General features: G+C 34.7%; 2 protein-coding genes across 4 annotated transcripts; one reads left to right on the top strand and one right to left on the bottom strand.

Annotated features, from left to right (window-relative positions):
* On the top strand, positions 5,899 to 12,402 carry LOC105176806 (monosaccharide-sensing protein 2). Of its 2 annotated transcripts, none has more exons than XM_011099716.2 (6): positions 5,899 to 6,049; positions 6,629 to 6,815; positions 7,124 to 7,690; positions 8,419 to 9,275; positions 10,495 to 10,682; positions 11,456 to 12,402. In XM_011099716.2, exons 2-6 carry the CDS (start codon positions 6,737 to 6,739, stop codon positions 11,898 to 11,900), a joined length of 2,136 nt encoding a protein of 711 aa, XP_011098018.1. In that variant the 5' UTR covers positions 5,899 to 6,049; positions 6,629 to 6,736; the 3' UTR covers positions 11,901 to 12,402. The 2 variants fall into 2 exon arrangements, with proteins under 2 accessions (XP_011098018.1, XP_011098017.1); XM_011099715.2 differs by lacking the exon at positions 5,899 to 6,049 and adding an exon at positions 6,068 to 6,412.
* On the bottom strand, positions 12,812 to 20,554 carry LOC105176805 (MLO-like protein 10). 2 transcript variants are annotated; one of them, XM_011099713.2, is made up of 15 exons: positions 20,092 to 20,554; positions 19,014 to 19,071; positions 18,712 to 18,917; positions 18,267 to 18,383; positions 17,069 to 17,129; positions 16,878 to 16,966; positions 16,679 to 16,753; positions 16,504 to 16,592; positions 16,341 to 16,390; positions 16,189 to 16,229; positions 15,943 to 16,116; positions 15,126 to 15,161; positions 14,974 to 15,041; positions 14,832 to 14,892; positions 12,812 to 13,458 (listed from the first exon to the last, which is right to left on the bottom strand). In XM_011099713.2, exons 1-15 carry the CDS (start codon positions 20,224 to 20,226, stop codon positions 13,021 to 13,023), a joined length of 1,698 nt encoding a protein of 565 aa, XP_011098015.1. In that variant the 5' UTR covers positions 20,227 to 20,554; the 3' UTR covers positions 12,812 to 13,020. The 2 variants fall into 2 exon arrangements, with proteins under 2 accessions (XP_011098015.1, XP_011098016.1); XM_011099714.2 differs by lacking the exon at positions 20,092 to 20,554 and adding an exon at positions 19,629 to 20,019.

Here is a 21,793-nt window from a genome sequence, read left to right as displayed (position 1 = left end):
AAGACTGCTAGGTAGGTTGTTGTATCTTGGCTTTACAAGGCCAGATATTTGCTATGCTACTCAGTAGTTGAGCCAATTCATGCAATTTTCTTGTCAAGAACACTGGAATGCTGCACTTCACTTAGTGAGATACTTGAAAGGGACAATCTGCAGAGGAATACATTTCAATTCCAACAATAATTTCAACCTTGCAGCATATTGTGATGCGGATTGGGCTACTTGTAAAGAAACAAGGAGATCTTTAACTGGTTATTGTGTATTCTTAGGGGGAAGTTTGATATCATGGAAAACCAAGAAATAGACCATTGTTTCAAGGTCTACTGCAGAAGCCGAGTACAGGAGCATGGCCTCAACAACCTGTGAGCTTATATGGATTCACAATTTGCTTAATGATTTGAAGATCAATATACAAACCCCAATTCCATTTTTCTGTGATAATCAGGCAGCTCTATACATCACTGCTAATCCAGTCTTCCATGAGAGGACTAAGCACATTGAGATTGATTGTCATTTAGTCCGGGACAAATACAAAGAGGGTTTCATTCTCCCTAAGCATATTTCTTCAAAGGAATAACCAGCAGATCTTTTTACTAAAGTCTTAACTGGTCCCAAATTCATGTATCTATTGTCTAAGTTGAACCTGAGAACATTTTAGAGAGTTCAACTTGAGGGGGGAGTGTTGAAGATGGTTGATGTTGCTGATCTTTTAAACGCGAGCTGCTGCTGAACAGAGCAAGAATAGAGGGAGGAGAAAGGAGCTTCTGTCGTGTTTCATTTTAGCGCTTTTTCTTTTGTTATAAGAACACGCTTTTCGTTAGCCGTTACAATAAGTCGCCTCTGCTCATGTAATGCGTTTTTATAAGTAAAACGCAAGTTAGTTAGAAGGCAGTTTAGTTTGCTGTTTATAAAAGGAAGGAGTCTTCTCCCTCATTTAATCTGTATGATTGAAACTCAAGAAATAACAGAGTTTTCTGCTGTCAATTTTCTCTTTTTTCCATTCCTTTTGAACTCTGCAAACTTATGCTGCCTTCAATGTTTCCGCTGTGCACATTTCTACACTCTCATCTAATTAATAAGGATCCAACGATCATTAAAAAAAAAAAGAACAATATTTAATATGTAAAGACATATAAGTTATTTTATCAAAAAATAACGTCGTTAGTTATATTTAACAAAAAGGGACAATTGAGCTAAATTTATAAAACATAAAGGGGTGTTTTACTTATTTTCAAACCAAAAAGAGAGTTTCTACTGAGTTTTTAAAACACAGACGACCTTATGCAATTCTACCAATAAATAAATAAATAGAAAACGAGAAACACAAATAGATAAAATCAAATACGAATTGCTAAAAAAATCAAAAATAAAAAATTACTCCGTACTCACCGCTTTTGGATGCGCACAAAACTTGCGTCTTTCAAAACTCTGTTTAAATGTAATGGATGAAATCCAAAACTGGAACCCCACTGCCTAACCCCACAACACCCAAAAAAAAATACAAAGAACAATTAATGATATTGCATGATATAGCAGTAATTGAATGATTTTATTTTTTATTTTTAAGGAAAAATACAAGCAACCCCTTTATAATATTGCAAATGAGCAAATTACCCCCTTATGAAAAAATAAATAGCGTTTTATCTCTCTGTATTTTTTAAAATATAGCAATTTACCCCTTTATGATTTTTAAAATGAAGCAATTTACCTCCTTATATAAAGAGGTAAACTGCTTTATTTTAAAAAGTACAGGGGGAGTAAATTGCTATATTTTTTTCATAAAAGCAGTAATGTGCTCATTTTTAATATCACAGGAGGTAAAAAATATTATTCAGCCCGATTTTAATTTTTTTCTTCTTTTGAAAGAATAATTGATCTAAGCAACTTAGGAAGTGAGTGAGTTGAAAAATCAGATAATTTTCTTGATTATCATATACTATTTATTATCATTATTTTTTTGGTAATAATTGTCATATATATTTAGATTTTTGGTAAACATCGTGCTCATTTGTCACTGCCATGTTGTAAAACAATCAGCACAAGTTTGTTGCTACAACGTTTTCGATTGTCAATCGTGGAAGATAAGTACAATGTCACCATCCAAATATTGTCACAAAACTTCCTAAATATTGCTATTTTTTTCCTAATAAAATAAATTGAAAAAGTTAATCGGGCCTTAGTTGTTTAGTAAGATTGTGATCTTATAATTAAAAAATTGAATATGGATATGTGTTTACTTTTATAGTAATTTACTTACGGTTTTTGTTTCAATTTATTTGAATTATTAATATATTAAATTAATTTTTTGAATATTAAATATAACGTATCGCATACGGTTAAAAATAAATAAATGAACAAAATGCAGAAAGTTTAAAAAAAAATTGCAGGATTTGATTTAGCATTATTTTTATAAATAAATATAAAAGGTGAATAAAAATATTTAGTTGCTTATTCAACTATCTTGATCAAGTTTATAAATTATTCCACAATCAACTGTGGACGTATAGTTGATTATGCATATTTAAATTACGTAACGTGTTAATGGATTTTTATTTTTTTAATGTAAAATTATTTAAATTCTTTTTCTTAAATCACACTTTCTTTTCTAAGATTTGGTATAATTACATGTAAATTTTATGTAGTTTAAAAAATTACATCTGAAGTTTAGTTCTATTGGACGTGTGTATATTTGTCTCACTTTATGTGAATTATTATAATTTATGTGTCGTTGTTAGTCGTATTGATATATTTATTGAATTGAGGTATTGGTTCAGTGTATCAATATGAGTTATTGTAATTTATTTATTGTTATTAGTAAAAAAGATTTTTCAATTGTTGCTTTATATTAATTGATATGGAAATACATTTTTTAACTTGATTATCACTTTATTATAAAACAAAATCCCAACATAATTACTATGCTGTTTTTTAAACAATATGGATATGCCAAGACTTCCAAGGCCAACTTTTTTCTTTCTTTTCTTCTTTTTCAAAAATGTCATTTACTATTACTAAATAATTTATGATAAAATAAAAACAAATATTGACACAGACATAATCACTATATTTGGTTTCATTTTTAATTTGGTTTAGTATTCTGTGGAGATAAAGAGAGAAAAACAAAGATAAATAAGTATGTATTAGAGATAATGTGTATGTTTGGATTTGTTTTTGTAGATAATAATAAAATAAGTATGGTATGTTTAATGTTGCTTAGGGGGAGCCAAAAACTGCTGTTCATTGTCAAATTATGTCTCTTTTATATATGTTTATATATATATGTATGTGTATGTATATAATTTTTTTAGTTGTACGGCCTATAATTAGTGTAGACTTATTTTGACAAAAAATAAATGAGACACTGTTTCAAAACATCTCAAGACAACATAAAAAACTTCCAAAAACAAGGCAAACATTTACCATGTTTTGAGACGGGCCAAAAATAAAACCAAATACTGTAAATACTTCTTATTTAAAAGTAACCCGGAGAAAAAAGAAATAACAAATCAAAGAGAAAAGAGAAGGAAACTCATGTACATAGGATTGAACACGATTCGATTAGTGAAAAAAATATGCTTGAAAATATTGAACTACTTGAACTAAGTTCAGTAGAAACTTATTTGAGTTCGATTCGATCAATTATCAAATCATATATTTTTATATATAAATATTTTATATTTAATGTTGTATTTTTGGGAGACAAAAAATACTGTTTATTGTCAAATCATGTCTGTTTTATATTATGTATATATATAAATATATATATTATATATAGAAAGTTGAAAAATAGAAAAACAAGCAGATAAGATGTAAAAACACAAAAACAAACATTAAGTGTGTTTTATCTTGTCTCAGAAAATGCGAGAATACAAATCCAAACAAAGCCAATGATTTTACATTTGTCGTTCCAAGAAGTTAATTTATCGCGGGATAACTCTGAATTCATTTACGAATAAACTAAAAATTAAAATTCATGAAAAATAAATCTATTTATCTTGAAAATAATTATAAAAAAAATGTTGGAATTTAATTCATTAAGTGCCGAAAATTGAATTTAAAATTTAATATGAATCCACTCAATTGACTATAAACAATGAATATGAATTAAAAAAAAGGATTAAATACATTCACTTTTTCTGGACTGACACTCAAATTACAAATTGATCCTTAAATTATAAAACGAAGGGAAAAGACCTTTGCTATTTGCAAGCGTTGTTCTAACTATTTGAAAAGACCGTTAGAATTTTTGGACCAAAATGCCCTTAGTTCAACAGTATAAAAAGCCCTTATGTTTGGATTAATGTTTTGAATGTTTTTGTTTTGTTGTTTTGGAGATAGAGAGAGAAAAATAGAGATAAGTATGTGTTTTGAGATAGATGGTATGTTTGGATTTGTGTTTTAATATAATATAAAATAATATAAAATAAGTGGTGTAGGTTTGATGTTGGGATTTGAGAGACAGGAGTTACTGTTCATTGTCAAATCATGTCTTTAAATATATATATATATTTAGTAATATATATGTGTATGTATATTTATGTTAAGAGAAGAATAAAAAATAATAAAAAAAAGTAATAAAAAAAATAAATTATAATTGCACACCTAGTAGAGGTGTGCAGAACACAAAAACAAACAAGATTTTGTGTTTTGGCCCATTTCTAAGATGGGCCAAAACATAAAACCAAACATTTTTTCTTGTAGAAATTTGTTGATTGTTTGTAGTTGATCCGGGTCACACGTCGTAGCTACCTCATGTCTTTGGAACTAATCTAGGCCCTAGGTCGTCAGTTACTTCGAATCTTAGAAAATGTTTGGGACCTAAGAAAAGAGGGCAAATCATTAGGCTTGTTGGGAGGTCCCGAGCTAACACCATCTGATTCCTAAGTCAGTAAAAGAGTTCGAGATAGAAGAAGCGATCTAAGTGCGATCTCAAGCGATCTAATATGGATTTTTAGTGTAATAAATTTTACCATAAATGAACTGTACATAAGGTATTTATAAGATTTGTGTGGGTCCACTTGTCCATCGGAACGGTCCAATTGCATCATGCCACGTGTCGTAATCCTAACTCATTCACTGTCAGGTAATCAATAGTCTCCAGAGCGGATCCTTTAAGACCTGCGAACCGACCCGCAATGAGAGGGCGCGAATCCTTAGGATCACCTTGTAATAAATGTCTATTTTGAAAATATTTATATCATTTTATTGACAATTTCTTTAATTATGATATACCCCTATCAGTAGTAATTATCCAAAAACAAAAATCAGTAAATTTTAGAAATATTATATAGTATTAATTTTTTTTTAGGCAAAGATTGAAATGTCTAGTGGTATCGACTTTAGCTCATATAAAATTCTCTATAAAAAATAAAATAGTAAATTATATCTTGATTTTGGAAAGTAAAACAAATTATCCTTGTATTTTAGATAGGGGTATTTTTTTCTATTTTTCGAAATACAGGGGATAATTCACTAATTCTTTTTTCATAGAAGAGTATTTGTTCGTTTCACATATCACTGGATAAATTGTATTTAATCTTTTTTTTTTTGGTTTGGCTGTTAATATGTTATATCACTTACAATTATTATATTTTTTTTATTTGAAATATTTTACACATTACATCAATTTTTATGATTATATCTTTATCTCACGTTGAATCATATACTTAAATAAAAATATCTCAAATGGAAACTCATTTTATCTCAATTTTCCTCGATGTGATAAAATTCTACAACCAATTACAGCCTAAGCTGCTGGATCTCAGATTCTTGCTGGGATTCAATTAAAAATTTACCTAAAATTCAATTTAAGCAACAATCAAATTAAATTTAGATATATATATATATATATATATTTTAAAAAGAATCAAATTAAATTTCGAAGACGTGAAGATTGACGAGAGTCAGTGTTGAAACAAGACTTCTCACGAGTGTGAAAAGGTAATTGAATCTTTGGTCAGGAAAAGCAACGTTGGATGTTGTATGTCGATACAAAGAAGAACTCTGAAGAATCTTTCCTGAGGCAGACGGCAATGAAATAAAATAAGGCCAGGTAAAGAAATCACAAAAGAGCACAGATCAGCGCAGCACGTTCTTGGATCGCCACCACATCACCCACTGCAATTCCCAAAAACCCCTTCTCTCTCTCTCTCTCTCGTTTCACGTTTTGCCAGGTCTACTTCTGCTGTCTGAATCACCGCTGCCTCGGTCACTCACTGTGTCAAATAAATAAAAGTTATAGTTCTGTTTTTTTAGGCAACTCTGTGACTTGCTACATACAAGGACTCTTTTCACCTCTCTCTCTATATATACAGTTAAAGGTGGCGTTTTGTGGCATTGCATGTAGTTTATAGAGCATCAGGCTTGCAATGTCCCAAAGGACTACTGAAATTCTTTAGACCCTTTTGATTTCAAGGTACACTGAGATGGATTCGGTGCTGAATGTTTGTATTTGTGCAGGGCTTTTCTTATCAGAATGTGTACATGTCGCTGTGCATTAATGTCTGAGCGAAAAGATGTTTTATGTCATATCATGAATCATATGCGCTGTCCCTCCTCTGTTTGTCTGTGTGTGTGTGTTTTCTGCTATTTGAGTGGCGATCGTGACTATAATTCTGTTTTGCATCTATAGTTCCACAAACAAGATTTGCAAAAGACTGTGCCTTTCCACTTTGTGTGTGATATTGGAATCTGTTAGCGTACAAGAATCAACAGTTTGTCAGAGTTAAATCCACCAAGAATGAGGGGAGCTGTGCTAGTTGCGATTGCGGCCGCCATTGGCAACATGTTGCAAGGATGGGATAATGCTACTATAGCCGGTATATTCTTACTCTACTATTAGTATTTCTCTCTGTGTTACTAGTTTTCATCCTAACAAAATCAATGCCTCATTTAAACAATCTCTTCTTGATGCTATTGTAGATTTAGAAGATTTCTCGTATCCTTTAGTACATATCATCTTTCAAATCTGTGGAAAAGATTAGTTTTTATCATTTAAGTTCTTAATCTTCAACCTCTTAGAGTTGTGCCAAAAGCCCATCAATTGGAAGACATCGAATTTTATGTTTTGTTTCTGATCCATTGAAGATCTTGAATCACTGAAAAGGATGTATCGGAATTGTTTCAGGATCTGTGCTTTACATCAAAAGAGAATTTGATTTGCAGAGACAGCCTACCATAGAAGGGCTAATTGTTGCTATGTCCTTGATTGGTGCAACAGTCATAACTACATTTTCTGGACCGGTATCTGATTGGCTTGGACGGCGTCCAATGCTAATAATCTCGTCTGTTCTATATTTTCTTAGTGGATTAGTGATGTTATGGGCTCCAAATGTGTATGTGCTCCTCTTGGCGAGACTCTTGGATGGTTTTGGAATTGGTCTTGCCGTCACTCTCGTTCCTGTCTATATTTCTGAGACGGCACCGCCTGAAATAAGGGGATTACTAAATACCCTTCCTCAGTTTACTGGTTCTGCTGGCATGTTTTTGTCATACTGTATGGTCTTTGGAATGTCTTTGACGAATTCACCTAGTTGGAGACTGATGCTCGGGGTTCTCTCCATTCCTTCGATGATCTATTTTGTATTAGCAGTGTTTTTCTTACCTGAATCTCCAAGATGGTTAGTAAGTAAAGGAAAGATGAAAGAGGCCAAGAGAGTTTTACAACAATTACGTGGACGGGAAGACGTGTCAGGTATATTTGCTAATTCAGTTGCTCATACTGCTAGAGAACCTCAAAGTTTTACGATCGAAGCTAGCTTGTCCGCGCATTAAAAATTCACTGACTTCTAGATGTAGATCTATTGCAGTCTATCCAATTTCGATAATGACTAGTTTGTAATGAACTGTTTATTAGATTACTCTTACTTCTAAACTTATGATTTATTAAAGAGTTATAGCATGCAAGTCTGTAAACATATCAAGGTTTGGCATTTGCAGGGAGCTGCAAATCTAGTTTCAATATTATGCTTTCTTTTAAAAAGAATTGAAAATTTTCTGCTTAATAAATTTTAATCTGTTCATGACTAAATCTTCTCCAGTTATACTCGAAACACGCAAGTCTTTTCTCAAGCTGCCAAACTCACACCTCACAGCTGCAATTTTCAGGACCTAGTGGGGTGCATACGCCTTAGATAATACTTTATACCTTAGAATCCTCGCCTTCAGTAGGTTTTGGTGAATTTTTTTATCTCAAAAATGAATCTCATGAATTGATTTTCTAGATATCATAAGTTACAAGATTGATTATTATGTGATTGTTTTACACTAAAAGTTTTCATTCCGTATTATTTTCCCTAAAGAATCAAGGTAGAATACCTGGTCATTCACCTAAGAACTTGTTTGTAATCTGCAAACGTCACTCTTTCATTTTGGTCCTAGGCAAGTATATGACTTCTCTTGCTTGTGTCTCTCTGTCAACAGGTGAAATGGCTTTGTTAGTGGAGGGTTTGGGCGTTGGAGGTGAAACATCCATAGAGGAGTATATAATTAGTCCAGACAATGATCTTGCTGATAACCAAGAGCATGCTGTTGAGAAAGACCGCATCAAATTATATGGGGCTGAGGAGGGCCAATCTTGGATAGCCAAACCTGTCAGAGGAGGAAGCACTCTGGGTATAGCGTCTCGTCAGGGCAGTGTGGCTAATCGAAGTATGCTTATGGATCCCATGGTCACTCTCTTTGGAAGTGTTCATGAGAAGCTCCCTGAGATGGGAAGCATGAGAAGCATGCTCTTCTCGAATTTCGGCAGCATGTTCAATGTGGCAGAGAATCAAGTTAAAAATGAAAACTGGGATGAGGAAAGCCTGCAACAAGAAGGCGACAACGCATCTGATGCTTCTGGGGCTGAATCTGATGACAACTTGAGGAGTCCGTTGCTTACACGTCAGGATACAAATCCTGAAAAGGACAATCCTGGCGAACAACTCAGCGGTATGGGAATCGGTGGTGGTTGGCAGTTGGCGTATAGAAAAGACGAGAACAGTTCAGGTCTTAAGAGGATCTATCTGCACCAAGAGGGTGGCCCTGGATCAAGGCGGGGTTCTGTTCTTTCGCTTTCTGGTGGAGACATCCCAGCTGAAGGGGAATTCGTTCATGCTGCTGCTCTAGTGAGCCAGTCTGTTCTTCGCGTGGAGGACATTACGAGTCATAATTTAATTGGCACAGCAACTGATAAACAACCTGAAGCTGCTGCAAGAGGAGCAAGCTGGAGAGACCTTTTCGAACCAGGAGTCAAACATGCACTGATTGTCGGAGTTGGAATTCAAATTCTTCAACAGGTAAATCCTACTACTAATTTCTAGACTTCAAACTAACTTACAAATACGCTAACTACATTTGCCTTCTTCAAAAACAGTAAAAAGCACATCTGCTCTTTGCATTCTCATCTGTTGGCTGGGAAGATCTCTCAGATGTTGCTATAAGATTCTATTGTAGGCAATAGTGATCTTACATAAGGTTTTTGGGGATCCAATACTGCTGCATGGTGCAAAGTGCTTGTGATCTAAAGCTTTCGCATACACTTTTTTTCTGTCTTATGAAGTATTATTTCAATTGGAAAAAGCCCATTTCTAAATTCTCTCCCCCACCACATAACAAGGACCATGAGTTTATATGTTTGTGTAATGCTCAATTACTACCAACACTGGTAACTAAATGCTTAGTTTAGTGATGCATGCTCTAAGTTTTTGTTTACTCATGTGACGACAACCTATTTATGCATGATTTGAGGTACATTTTCCATCTTTACACTATCACATGAAACAGTGAATGCGACACCATAATTAAATTAGTTTTTCATTTTACAAGATTAGCATAGAACCAAATACCTAGTAAGCCATCATACTCTTTATGTCTATTCATTTAATAATGTTGCTTTTGCAGAATTCTTCATGAATTGTGGCATAAAATTCATTGTGATCTGCCTTGATTTTATGATGTATCTGCATTTCAAGTTAATTGTTTTCCACGCAACATTTGAGTTGTTTCCCTAGAAACCGAGACTTAGACAGCTCAGCAATCCAATTGATCAATATCAAAACCACTATTTTGCTAATAATCCTGCAAAAGGCATCCTTGAACTCTGTATCTTACTTCAACATGAATGAATAGAGCATGTCCTTGGCTCAGTTCTTCCTTCTGTCATTTCTGTTTGCTACTTCCTAGGTAGAATCATTATTAAGGATAATGTTTGGTTTTCTCATTGGCATGAATATTTAAAGATGTAATCAACTGTCACCTATTTTTATGTGAATCTGGATTCAGCAACTTGGTGCCAGTAACATTCCAGCAAGCAGTAGCAAAGCCTTTAATTGTCTAATTGTATTGAACCAGCCCTTAATGTAGTATGTGCTTTATAAAAGTGCTGCATCTGTGTTGTGGGAAACTATATGAAATTACTATATATAACCAACTAAAATGTTTTCATTTCGAAACTTGTATTCATACACATGATTTCTTGATCCCACGGCTTTCTGATATATAAATGTCGGTTTACAGTTTTCTGGCATTAATGGAGTTCTCTACTACACTCCTCAAATTCTGGAACAAGCCGGTGTGGGAGTTCTCCTGTCGAATTTGGGAATTGGCTCCGACTCTGCATCTCTTCTTATCAGTGCTCTTACGACGTTGTTGATGCTTCCAAGCATTGGTGTCGCCATGAGGCTTATGGATATCGCTGGCAGAAGGTAATTCTCCCATTTCTTAATTCTGAATTTTATGGAAGCACCATTTTCCTGTCAAGAATAAACCTTAGGGTCCAAACTGTAAAATGGCAAAACTTCGAAGGGTACAATTGTGATATGGCAAACCTTAGGGAAGGAGTCTGAAATTTGAAGGAACCTTAAAGGGAAACTTGTGTAATACATTTTTGATTTATAATGAAGGGCAAAAGAGGTATTTCATTAAAAAAAATTAGTACTTTAAACGCCTGCCAGTGTTAAGGGAGAGAGATGTAATTTCGAAAATCTGAGGGGGTCTACCTATAATTAGACCAAACTCTAGGGGAGGCTCTGTAATTATCCGATTTATATGCTTTATTACTAATCCATTTGAATAATTTATGTATCAAATGCACCAAGAAGTAGAACTTCTATGTTACTTCTCTAATTTTTCCTTTCTCCCTTTTAAAGGAATGATCAAAAGTGGTTCCCCAAGTCCCCTGGGCCTTTGATCCCGTGACCTATCTTTCATAGAAACTAGGAACAAGGTGCCACCATTGTAACGTTACAAAGTGGCACCATTGGGCTACTTGATCGCCCCTAAGTTATTTCTCAATTTATTTTTAATGTGACATGGGGTAGGGGGCACATATTAGGATCACCATTAAAATTTGATGCTGATATTACCTTAACCATATATCGCCCATTTCCTAGAAAATCTACAAACACTTTTGAATGACAACATGCACTTTAACTTCATTTTGTCCATATAGCAACATAATTACACACATCTTCTCCAGGTGGCTGCTGCTGTCTACTTTACCTGTTCTATTGCTGACGCTCATCTTGCTAGTACTTGGCAACGTCATCGACCTAGGAACTGTGGTGCACGCTGTTATCTCAACCGTGAGCGTCATTGTGTACTTCTGCTGCTTCGTCATGGGCTTCGGGCCGATTCCTAACATCCTCTGCTCCGAGATATTCCCCACTCGTGTCCGTGGAATATGCATCGCTATATGTGCTCTAACATTCTGGATCGGAGACATCATAGTCACGTACTCACTTCCCGTCATGCTCAACTCGATAGGCCTTGCTGGCGTTTTCTCCATCTACGCTGTTGTTTGCACCATTGCGTGGGTCTTCGTCTTCCTCAAGGTCCCCGAGACCAAGGGAATGCCGCTTGAAGTCATCACTGAATTCTTTGCGGTGGGCGCAAAGCAAACTGCAGCAAGTGCAAAGAACTGAAGTGCTCCATCACATTCTCGAACCGTTGAAAGTTGGGTTGTTTTCTTTCTTACAAACTACTATTATCGGCTACCTACTCTTACATAATCGAAGGCGCTCCATTGTTCGCTCTGAAAAGCTGCGAGGATTATCTGAAAGAAGGAAAGCTGTCACCTTTCTTTCTGATTATACCCACCCCTGCTTGTGTGCTGCTTGTTTTGTACCATTCTTTAGCCCAATTTACGGTGATTTTTCACTAAATATAAATTTTAGATGATTACTTTTTTGTTAATTTCCTTAGTGGGTTCGTGGATAGGTTGCTTTGATCTGATAATGGATTCTAAGTTAAAGTGAGCTCATACTTACAGCAGCCTTGGGTTCAATATTTGAACTGGACAGGGCCAGATTTCCAGCTTGTATGATTTAGTTCATGCTACATTTGGTGATTTGTGCATTGGGGCATCAATGATTGATACGTGCATCTGATTCTGAATAAAATAGATATATGTTGATTTTGTGTGAAGGACAAAAGCTGAATTTGCTACAGCCATTTGGGAGTTTCTATGTTTTCTCATTAACTGAACGTGGAAAAGGATTTACAGCAGCGTAAAAAATAGAGGGAAAATGAAAATGTGTAAGAGATATCCTACTCATTCCCTAACTATCTTGCATTCAAATTGCACTTTGATCACAATTTCTCCTACGAATTTCTTATCAATTTCTCAATAAGATTTATTTTTACGATTATTTATTCCTAAATTCTAGAGTAACTTGGACGTTAGAGCGCTAACTCCTTTTTTGCTGGTCCCCTTTCAGAATTTGCATTTGCTTCAAACCAAGTTTTGAGAATAATCCATATCAATTGGACCTCACATAAAATGTATCATAATTAATTATGCACTCACTTCATTAAAAAATGAATGTATAAAGAATAAAAAAAGATAAACTCGAAATACAATTAAGAGAGGGAAACCAAAAATGTGGTATTGAAAACAATACTTGCTGAAAAATGTACAAAATTCTAGCTATATCTAACAACATTGCTTCCCAATACTGCGAAATTTTTGACAATGAATACATAAGCAAGCAGAGGAAATTATACTCAGGGAACTATAATGCCAAAAGCAATACAAGCTTTGCTTCAGCCTCCTTTCTGGGGAGCAGGCTTTGCAAACGAGAAGTCGTCTTCGTTCCTCGTTTCATCTCCATGATCGGCTACACCGATATCGTGTTCTACATCAATATGATGATCAGCATGCTCCAAGGGATCTGGATCTGCAGTTCGTATAATTAAGCTGGTTGTCGGTGCTGGAGGCGTCGATGGCTCTTCTAGGTCGGATGCATCATGGTCTTCGTACCCAAACCGAGTTGAGTGGCCAGTTGTTTTGAAACGATGCAGTGTGGCAGCTGTAGGGTGGAACGGCGAACCCATTGACGATGTGGGACTTCCACCACCTAAAGTTCGAGTAGGGGACCTTCCTGCCCGTCCGCCATGCTTCTTCTTCACAGCCATGTGCCACTTCTTGAGGGCCTTGGACGTTTGTTCGTCGAAGATTGATTTCTTCATGTGTGAGCCCATCTGTATATTTTCAGCACAGTGGTGTCCAAGTCAGTTCTTTGGAATAAATTACACAAAAAGGGACGTTTAGGGATATCACTGAAAGAACACCCTTAATTTTCAAAAATTACAATGCAGTCCATCCAAAATATTTTACAATATAGATTTCCCTAAAGACCAAATGACGAGGGGAAATCTTTAAGGCAACCATGACTACAGGGGTGGCAATGTAATAGTTCAATATTAATGGGTTCACGTGTAATGTGTTCAAATCTAAAGGGATGCCCCTCATTTGCAGCAAAAAGACCAACAGCTTCACAGTTGAACTATACAAAAATCTTAATCATAAACAGGTCGAAATCTAATCAAGCTAGTCGTTTTGGGACGAATAGAATCTATTAGCTTTGGGTTACCTTAGAGGACTTTTATCGAGCAACATAAGGTCACTATGAAATTATCCTAACAAGTTCAAATAACTTGTTATTGTAGATTTGAAATCTTTACCTCGAAATCCATCTATTCAGACATAACCTAAAATAATTATACTTTCTACAAAACTTAGGTCTGAAAGGCGACTTGAAAACCGCTCAACATTAGAGACATTGGTTGACCCCATGGTTGTAAGTCCATAACATTGCAATTCTGTGTATGAAGAAAACTCTACGAATTAAAATTTAACAAATAACAAAAAGTCAAATTGTGGTATAACTGAGTATCCAAGAACGAAACCATACCCACAATTTCATTTATGTCTTGTAAATTCTCCTACTTTTCACATGTTCTATGACTGTCAAAAAGCTTACTGCAGCCTAGTTCTCTTCGAAGGTCGGGACATGAGGGGTGTTCGCAATGGCTTATTTTAAGCACCTATCAGTTTTTTGCTGAAAGAAGCTGAAACAGGTGTGCACATTATGCTCATTTAAGCCAAAAGCTATAAGCTTTATCCCACCAAATTTTGCAACTTGGTAAAAACCGTAAATATTTTGAACTTTGTCTCAACCATTTCATCCTCAAACACCCCGACTTCAGCTCTTTCACCAAACACTCCAATTTCAGCTTTTCTTCGACTTTCATTGTCACGCACTCTCAACTTGCACAACGACTAATATTACAACTCTGTCGGAAGCCAAGGAGCTACCTGGGTTCTCATGTAAAACTGTCGAGTTTATTTATACTTATAGAACTTTAGAGGTGCGTAACATTAGACATAGAGATATGATAGTTTATTTTATAAGTTGACGGTCGAGTTTACTGCTGCTACAGCTATGTATGGCAGCCACATCACTTAGACAAGGTGATGTTACAACCACGAATAACCTATTTTTGTGGGTCGCTTTCTAATTATGATATTAACGTCGAAGAAGCATATCAAGGATGTAAAGCTGCAAAAGTACCTGAGCAATTAAGGCATACAGTGGAAGTGTAATGTAGCTGCATAAGAATAGGACTCCAACCCTGTAATATCACAACAAAGATTTTGTTCCGTAAATGGAAGCACAACGTATTTTGGGACGAAAGAGGCGGAATATCACTCACCCCAAACCAATTTTTGCGATTACAAGTCCGAAATTGTCGTGGAAGCAAGATTTCAGACCAAACTCATACTGCACATGAGAACATTTTACTCAATGATGCTGTAGAGCAAAAGTTTATAATTCATAGTTAATAGATTGGAGGAGATTCATTACCCAAATCCACAAGAAGTACGTCACTTGGAAGGCATTCTGCACAGATAGTCAAACTCATTAGCACAAAAACAATTAATAATTTTAATAACGTACATAAGAGCGAGAGTCAGAAAATGCTGCTTTGTAATGGACTAATATTTTTTTAACTTTTACTGGTTCCTTATATATACTACAGGTAATTACACTCGATATGTGTGCTTGAATTTTTAAAGTTAATTTTTTTTTATATGACATTAAGATTTTCTGGAATTGTTTCTATGTATATATATGTATTGAATTTTATAATAAATAAATTCAAGCTCATTTAAATAAGAGAAAATAATATAATTGGAAAAATAGAATGGAAGAGAAAAAAATTACAATTTTTTTTAAATAAGAGCTCAGGCAGGAGAGGTTTGATAAGAGAGAAGAAACAGAAGTGAGAATAAAAGTACCCAAAAAAATTATCTTTTCAAATAAAGACAGTTTAGTCACCAAAGTTAGTTTTTAAGGTACCCATACTTTAAAAACTAGTTACCAAAGCACACTAAATGCATTTGAATAATTTAAATATATTATTTTTATTTGATTATATAAAATTGAATAAATTAAAAACAAATAATTGACTAGACAAATATTTCTTTAAATATTTAAATGTGCATGAATAGCATATTATTTGTAGGAAAATTTAAAGAAATGCCATTTTATTTAAGAACAAATATGTGTGAGGGTATTTTAGTAAAGTACATTTTGTCAACCAAAGGTAGTTTTTCTAAATAAATGTATAGATATATATTAATAGTATGATTAATGATCAGAATTTCTATTTAATTAATACCTGAAACAGTGCAAAGTGTATAAGATGCAGAACCAACTGAGGCCGGCCAAACCAAAAGTATTTGTCCGACCCTTGGACAAGAGGTATGCCCTGAACGACTGCATGTCGCTCTGTTATGTCAAGCGCCATTCTTGTCAAAATAGCTTGTAGCTTTGTGCCAACAGCTAAGATTAACTGATAAAAGTTACATCGTTAGGCTTTCTTCTTTGCATGTATTTGAAATGATAGTAGTGATGCGGATCTTACAAATAGAGGAATTAACGATGCCCAAAACAGCGCTTGCCACCCTGATATGGATGAATGTAAGATACTCGAGGGGAAGAAAAGGTATAAAGTGATAGTGGTAAAGTACTAAGAAAAAAATGGGACATCATACTTCGACTTTATCTGTGGCTTACCGTTAACGTTTAGTAGCAAGAACACCACAAATGATCCCCACAACACTGGACTGCCAAAATTATACGCACAAAGGGAAAGCAAAATCAGCGACTTAAATTTGCGGGAGATAGAAATGCCAACGGAAGTTTACTAAAATATTTCGTTCAACTAAGTATCGTTTACCTTACTCCCACAACAGTCTTGAAGTCATCTTCCAGTGACCTCTTGATGTACTTTTGGAAGTTAAACTTGCTTCCCGGCGCCAAATGAACCTATAAACAAGCCAAAATTATTAAAAAAGAGGAAAAAGAGGAAATTGATGATGTAAATAAAAAGACATGCAACGAACAAAACTCACAGTAATAAAGCCATTGCGGAGAGTCAAGTAATCAGATTTACTAACAGACTTAAAAAATTGTCGAAAAAAGCATCCCTGCATTGTAGGCAACATGCAACTATTAGCTATGAAATATCATGAACAAAATGGCGACCAGCAAATAACTTAGTCTCTTAAGACGAGGAATTAATGAATGCAAAAAGACAAAGCAAAATCTCACGATATAAAAGAACAACGGAATCCGGGTCCAGAAACTAGTGTGTGCCCTCACAAAAGATGTCTCATGAGTAAGCCTGAATCTTGAAGGATCTGCGGACAGTTCCATAGATAGAATGCTAATTGGTAAGCACCCCATTTTTGTGAAGTATGGAGATAAAAGTAAGATTTTCCAGGTTCATGACAATGATATACCATTAGAAAACTCATAGTTGTGAGATGAAGTCTCCTGCTCCCATTGCTTCCAGCCACGAATCTGCATCACATAGGTAATGAGATATCTAGATTTTAAAATAAAATCTAAGTCTCTTATTTAAAATATCTATATATTATATTATTAATTTCACTGTCTTAAAATTAAACATATTTATGAGCTTCTTCCTATTACTTAAGTACTTTATATTAATATACTTTTAGACATGATACATCAATATTTTTCTGTATCTTTTGTGTTAATTAATAATGGATACTTTATTATTGAAATTAATATATGGAACTATATAACATTACTATTCTTAAAATACTTTTATATTAATACATTTATTTATTACAGAATGTACTTCTACATAAAACTGAGGTGCTCGATCCACCGAGCTAAATATATACATGCTGACCTAACCTGCCACGATTTTACCAACTATAACTTCTTGGTTGAATATTTGAAGTATTATGCAGAAACTCAGGAAGAGTAAGTAAAAAATAACCATAAATCTCACCCCCATTTCTCATGCAAAGGAAATTTACATGCATTGTTGGGTTTATAATTAAGACAATAAATACTATAGCAAAGACGGTGCTTGTCTGACCAAGAAGATTGAGCAATTGGTCTCTAGATTTATAAAATCAGTACTAATTACAGAATTCCAAATTCATTTTTACGGATTGTTTTTGTGAAAAGTACTCTTACTACCATCGTACTTGTTACCAAATGCTGCATACAACATACTTAATTATATCAATTGGCAAAGTGGGGTGGAGTGAAATATAGACATTAATCTAATTTAAATGATATTGATTTATCACGTTTATTCTAGTTGCTTACTTCAAAGCTGATAGTAAGACATCACTATCCGCTTTTACGACGAAAACAGTTTTCGGTTTTCCATAATGCTATGTTTGGATAGGATGATTTGGATTTTTGAGGAATGGATTTGGAGGAAGCATGTCAAATGATTTCATATTAAATGGATTTAAAATCCATCACCATGTAACAAAATATAGTTCAACATGGAAATTCAAGAATTTGAAATTCTTTGCAGCATTGAATTATCCAAATTTGTTATTATGAATTTGAAATCCTTAGTTTCAAATCCATCCATCCAAATACAAAATAAAGGAAATCAAAGATCACATACAAAAGCCGTTATAGACTAATAACAGCTCTTGGAATTACCTTAAGTCTTCCGAGAGCCATAGTAATGGCACTGTAGATCACGTGGAAGACTGCTAGAAAGAATATAAGGATGTGTATCTGGTGTAGTCCATTCACTGATATAAGCGCTACATGCCCCTGCACAAGCCGTTAGATTAGTGTTGCGTACGTTGACTTCATAAATTTGCATTTCATGTGAAGAGCAAAATTACATGTCAAATCTTATGAGGAGCGAATAATCAAGAATATCAAGCTAAACAAGACGGAAAGAATGTAAAGCAGCTCTGTGTTATTCTAGATAATTTGTGATTCTAATGTTGTCGCACATATGCTTTTAGATATATAGTGCTTCGCATAAAATAGTGGTGAAATTCGTTATCCGTGTGTGAAGCAGGGATAATAGAAAATTTTCAATCAGATCGAAATGCATTGTTGAGGTCATCCTTGATGTGAAAACAACAATTACCTCTCCGCAAGTAGGCTCTTTTTTGGCAGCCAAAACTCGTCGCTCATACGACAAAAGTCTACGACGGTGCTCTTCCTTGGCTTTGTCATCAGCACTTGCACGGCAAGGCAACATGGTATCAGCGACATTTGTGGGTATGCAGATCTCAGCAATGTAATATTGACTGAACACTAGGATCAGTGATATGAAACCAAGTATCATCAACTCTGCCACAACCAAACAGAAGCAGAGTTATTAATCGAGATTATTTCTTTGCCCAAAGAGGATATGATGAGGTAGCTGGGAGTGAAGGAATTATCTACCGGCTTTGACCTTCTCCAACGCCTCATAAAGAGCTTTCTTATGCCTGTCCGTCAACCACTATAAAAATTTTCAGAGTGTGTCAGGACTTAGGTTGAGGACTGCTCAATCATCCAATCCAGCAACAGGAATTAAATTAATGCAGAACGAAAACTTAAGCGGAGAGATGTTACAATCACATAAACGCAAGCATATGAAAGCAAGATAAACATCTCACACAAGACAACGAAGAGGTCGAAAAGGTCGCATGTTCTGTGTCGTTAATTTGATTGATCACAAAGATGTCAACATTATTTAAAAGTTATTCACGGAAGCAGAGGAAAATATGGATGGCAAGAACCAAGAATGAAAAGAAAGGAATCGATCCACAACCAAGAAATATTCACATAATTTCCATAATCAATGCAAAAGATTCAACTTTTAGACAAGAAAAGGTGAAAACAGCCGGAGCGCCAGATTAACTAAAAGCAAAGACCATTCGCTACGGTGCATAGATTAAATCAAAGAACATCAGCAGTATTTCAATTGCTTCTAAACGCACAAATGATGGAAAAATTGAGTACTAAAACAGGAACGAATATAAGGAAGAAACAATCAAACAAACAAAACAATCTTACATCAATGAAGTTCAGATTTTTTTCTCTTCTTGAAACGTTTATGTCCAGAAAATAACGAGCTTCAAGATTCTGGAATTGTTAACACTAAGTAAAGAGTAAGCCAGCACAGCTAGAGCCAAAAGAACAAACAACCACCCACTGGTAGAGCTAGTCCCCTCCAAATTACCCATACCAACAGTTCAAACTCAGCATCTTGACAAAGAATTAACATTAGCCCATCACACAATTTCTTAATTAGGCCAAAATTTGACAGAGAAACACACAAAGAGAATCAGGAAACAATAGTCGAAGCGAAAGATGCAGGATCTTCGACCAGTATATCACTATTAACCACCAAACAAGACAAGCCCAAAACAGGAGCAAGAACCCATAATCTTTTTCCCAAACATTCGGTCAACCACAAGAGAAACAAAAGGCAGAAAAGAACTGTTGCTGGACTATGAAATGGCGTACGATTTATTACCGTTCCAACTTTGTGGAGGACCTTTTCCAGGGCAATAGAGATGATTATAATTATTGCACACACACCCGCCACTGCCCATGTCGGTGTCTGATCAAGATTTCTCGACGTGCCCCCTTTACCCCCCTCACCAGCCATATAAATTCACACACGACACACACTGATGAGGTATATAGAAAAGACCCTTTTGGCAACTACCAATTTCTGCACAGGAACAGCAGATTTAAGGCAGATATTTTCAGCTACAGAAGAATAAAGGGTAATTGGTGTTCTGACTTCCCAGCGCGCAGTTCTATCCAAGAATGAATTATCTTCAAAACTGTATGAACTCTAATATCCGGGCAGCACGGGCTCTTACTCGGGAGAATTTATATAGTAGGAAATACGTGTCTACAGACTTTTGAATAAGTATTCAAGAAACTCCGTAGTTGGCAGCGACAGCACATTTATGGGAATTCAGACACAGGTTCCTAGCAATATTTTTTTTCTTATCTCTCCACGTTTTGACAGTGTAAAATAAATATTTTCTTGTCTTCTTCTGAAGCGGTTTTGAGCAACGAGTTTGAGTAGAAATCCACGGTTTCTTTTCATGCATTGTAACGCCAAAAAGTAGAAAGAAAAGTGGGCGGGGTGGGGTTAAGAATTCTCAAAAGATAATCAAATTAATTTAACAAGAATCAAGATAAATCTACAATCTCATTTGAATAAGATACGAAAAATTCATCTCATTAACTTAGATCCCAAGTCAAAGTTCAACAAAAGGGAGAGTGATAAATGACAGCTTTTAGTACATCAACAATAAAAAACTCATATTTATTACAATCTACAAACAATTACCGGTCAAGAAAAAGAAAGAACAAGTCAAGAAACGATTACCGTAATCACAGCGTTGACTGGTTGAGGTTAGAGAGCGGGAATCAAGGGGTTATAAAGCAGTCCACCTACCGTTTCATAAATGGCAACTTGCGAGGTCTGCTTCATTCGTTATGGGCTGTCAACGTTATTGTTCGCAAAGGAATATGTAAATGGCCCACCATCGGACTCAGTTTTCGGACTACATATATCTTTTTGTTTCCATATGTGGTAGAAAAGATAAACTCCAAATCAAGAAAGTGAAACGACAAAGCATATCATTATAAAATGAGTCTTCTAAAAGTCGTCGTTTAATATTAATATTGAAGAATATTTAATTTAAATTTTTGAATAAAATGATCATTTAATAAAAAAAAATCTCGAATTCATGCCACATTAAAAATAGTCTAAAATATCAAAACTTGAGATCTGATTTGCGCAACCACAAAAAAAATAAGTTCCAATCGTTAATTGTGTTGTCAAGCCTCTCAAATTTACATGAAGGCTTCCCAAGAATTCGACCGTCAAATGAAAAAGTTAAATGGCCGAATAAAAATTCATAATATTATAATAAATCCTATTATAAGTAAGCCACATAAATATATAAAATATAATGATCAAATGCTTAGTAAATTTCATAAGATTATAGTTAAATTATTATAATAATAGACCATAAATTTCAAATAAATAATGAATTAAATAGGTGCATTAAGTTAAAATAAAAACTTATTTCCATCAATATGCTCTTACAAAATGGGCATTTAATTCAAACTGGAAAGCCTTTTATTGATTTGATTTTTTTTTCCCAAGACTTTTAGCACATACTCTTGAACCCTTTTTCTTATATTTGTTC

Source organism: Sesamum indicum, linkage group LG14, assembly GCF_000512975.1.
Source record: "Sesamum indicum cultivar Zhongzhi No. 13 linkage group LG14, S_indicum_v1.0, whole genome shotgun sequence".
Classification (NCBI taxonomy): Eukaryota; Viridiplantae; Streptophyta; class Magnoliopsida; order Lamiales; family Pedaliaceae; genus Sesamum; species Sesamum indicum.
The sequence above is the reverse complement of the archived record's forward strand: the minus strand, read 5'-3'. Positions and strand labels throughout refer to the sequence as shown.

Bases quoted from the DNA above. Each gene is read 5' to 3' on its own strand.
- LOC105176805 (XM_011099713.2), bottom strand. From the start codon at position 20,226: ATGGCTGGTGAGGGGGGTAAAGGGGGCACGTCGAGAAATCTTGATCAG. The intron at 18,384-18,711 runs GTAATTGTTGTT...CGGCTTGTGCAG, and splicing joins AAGAGCCTACTTGCGGAGAG to GGGCATGTAGCGCTTATATC. The intron at 17,130-18,266 runs GTAATTCCAAGA...TATGTGATGCAG, and splicing joins TGGCTCTCGGAAGACTTAAG to ATTCGTGGCTGGAAGCAATG.
- LOC105176806 (XM_011099716.2), top strand. From the start codon at position 6,737: ATGAGGGGAGCTGTGCTAGTTGCGATTGCGGCCGCCATTGGCAACATG. The intron at 7,691-8,418 runs GTATATTTGCTA...CTCTGTCAACAG, and splicing joins TGGACGGGAAGACGTGTCAG to GTGAAATGGCTTTGTTAGTG. The intron at 9,276-10,494 runs GTAAATCCTACT...GTCGGTTTACAG, and splicing joins GAATTCAAATTCTTCAACAG to TTTTCTGGCATTAATGGAGT.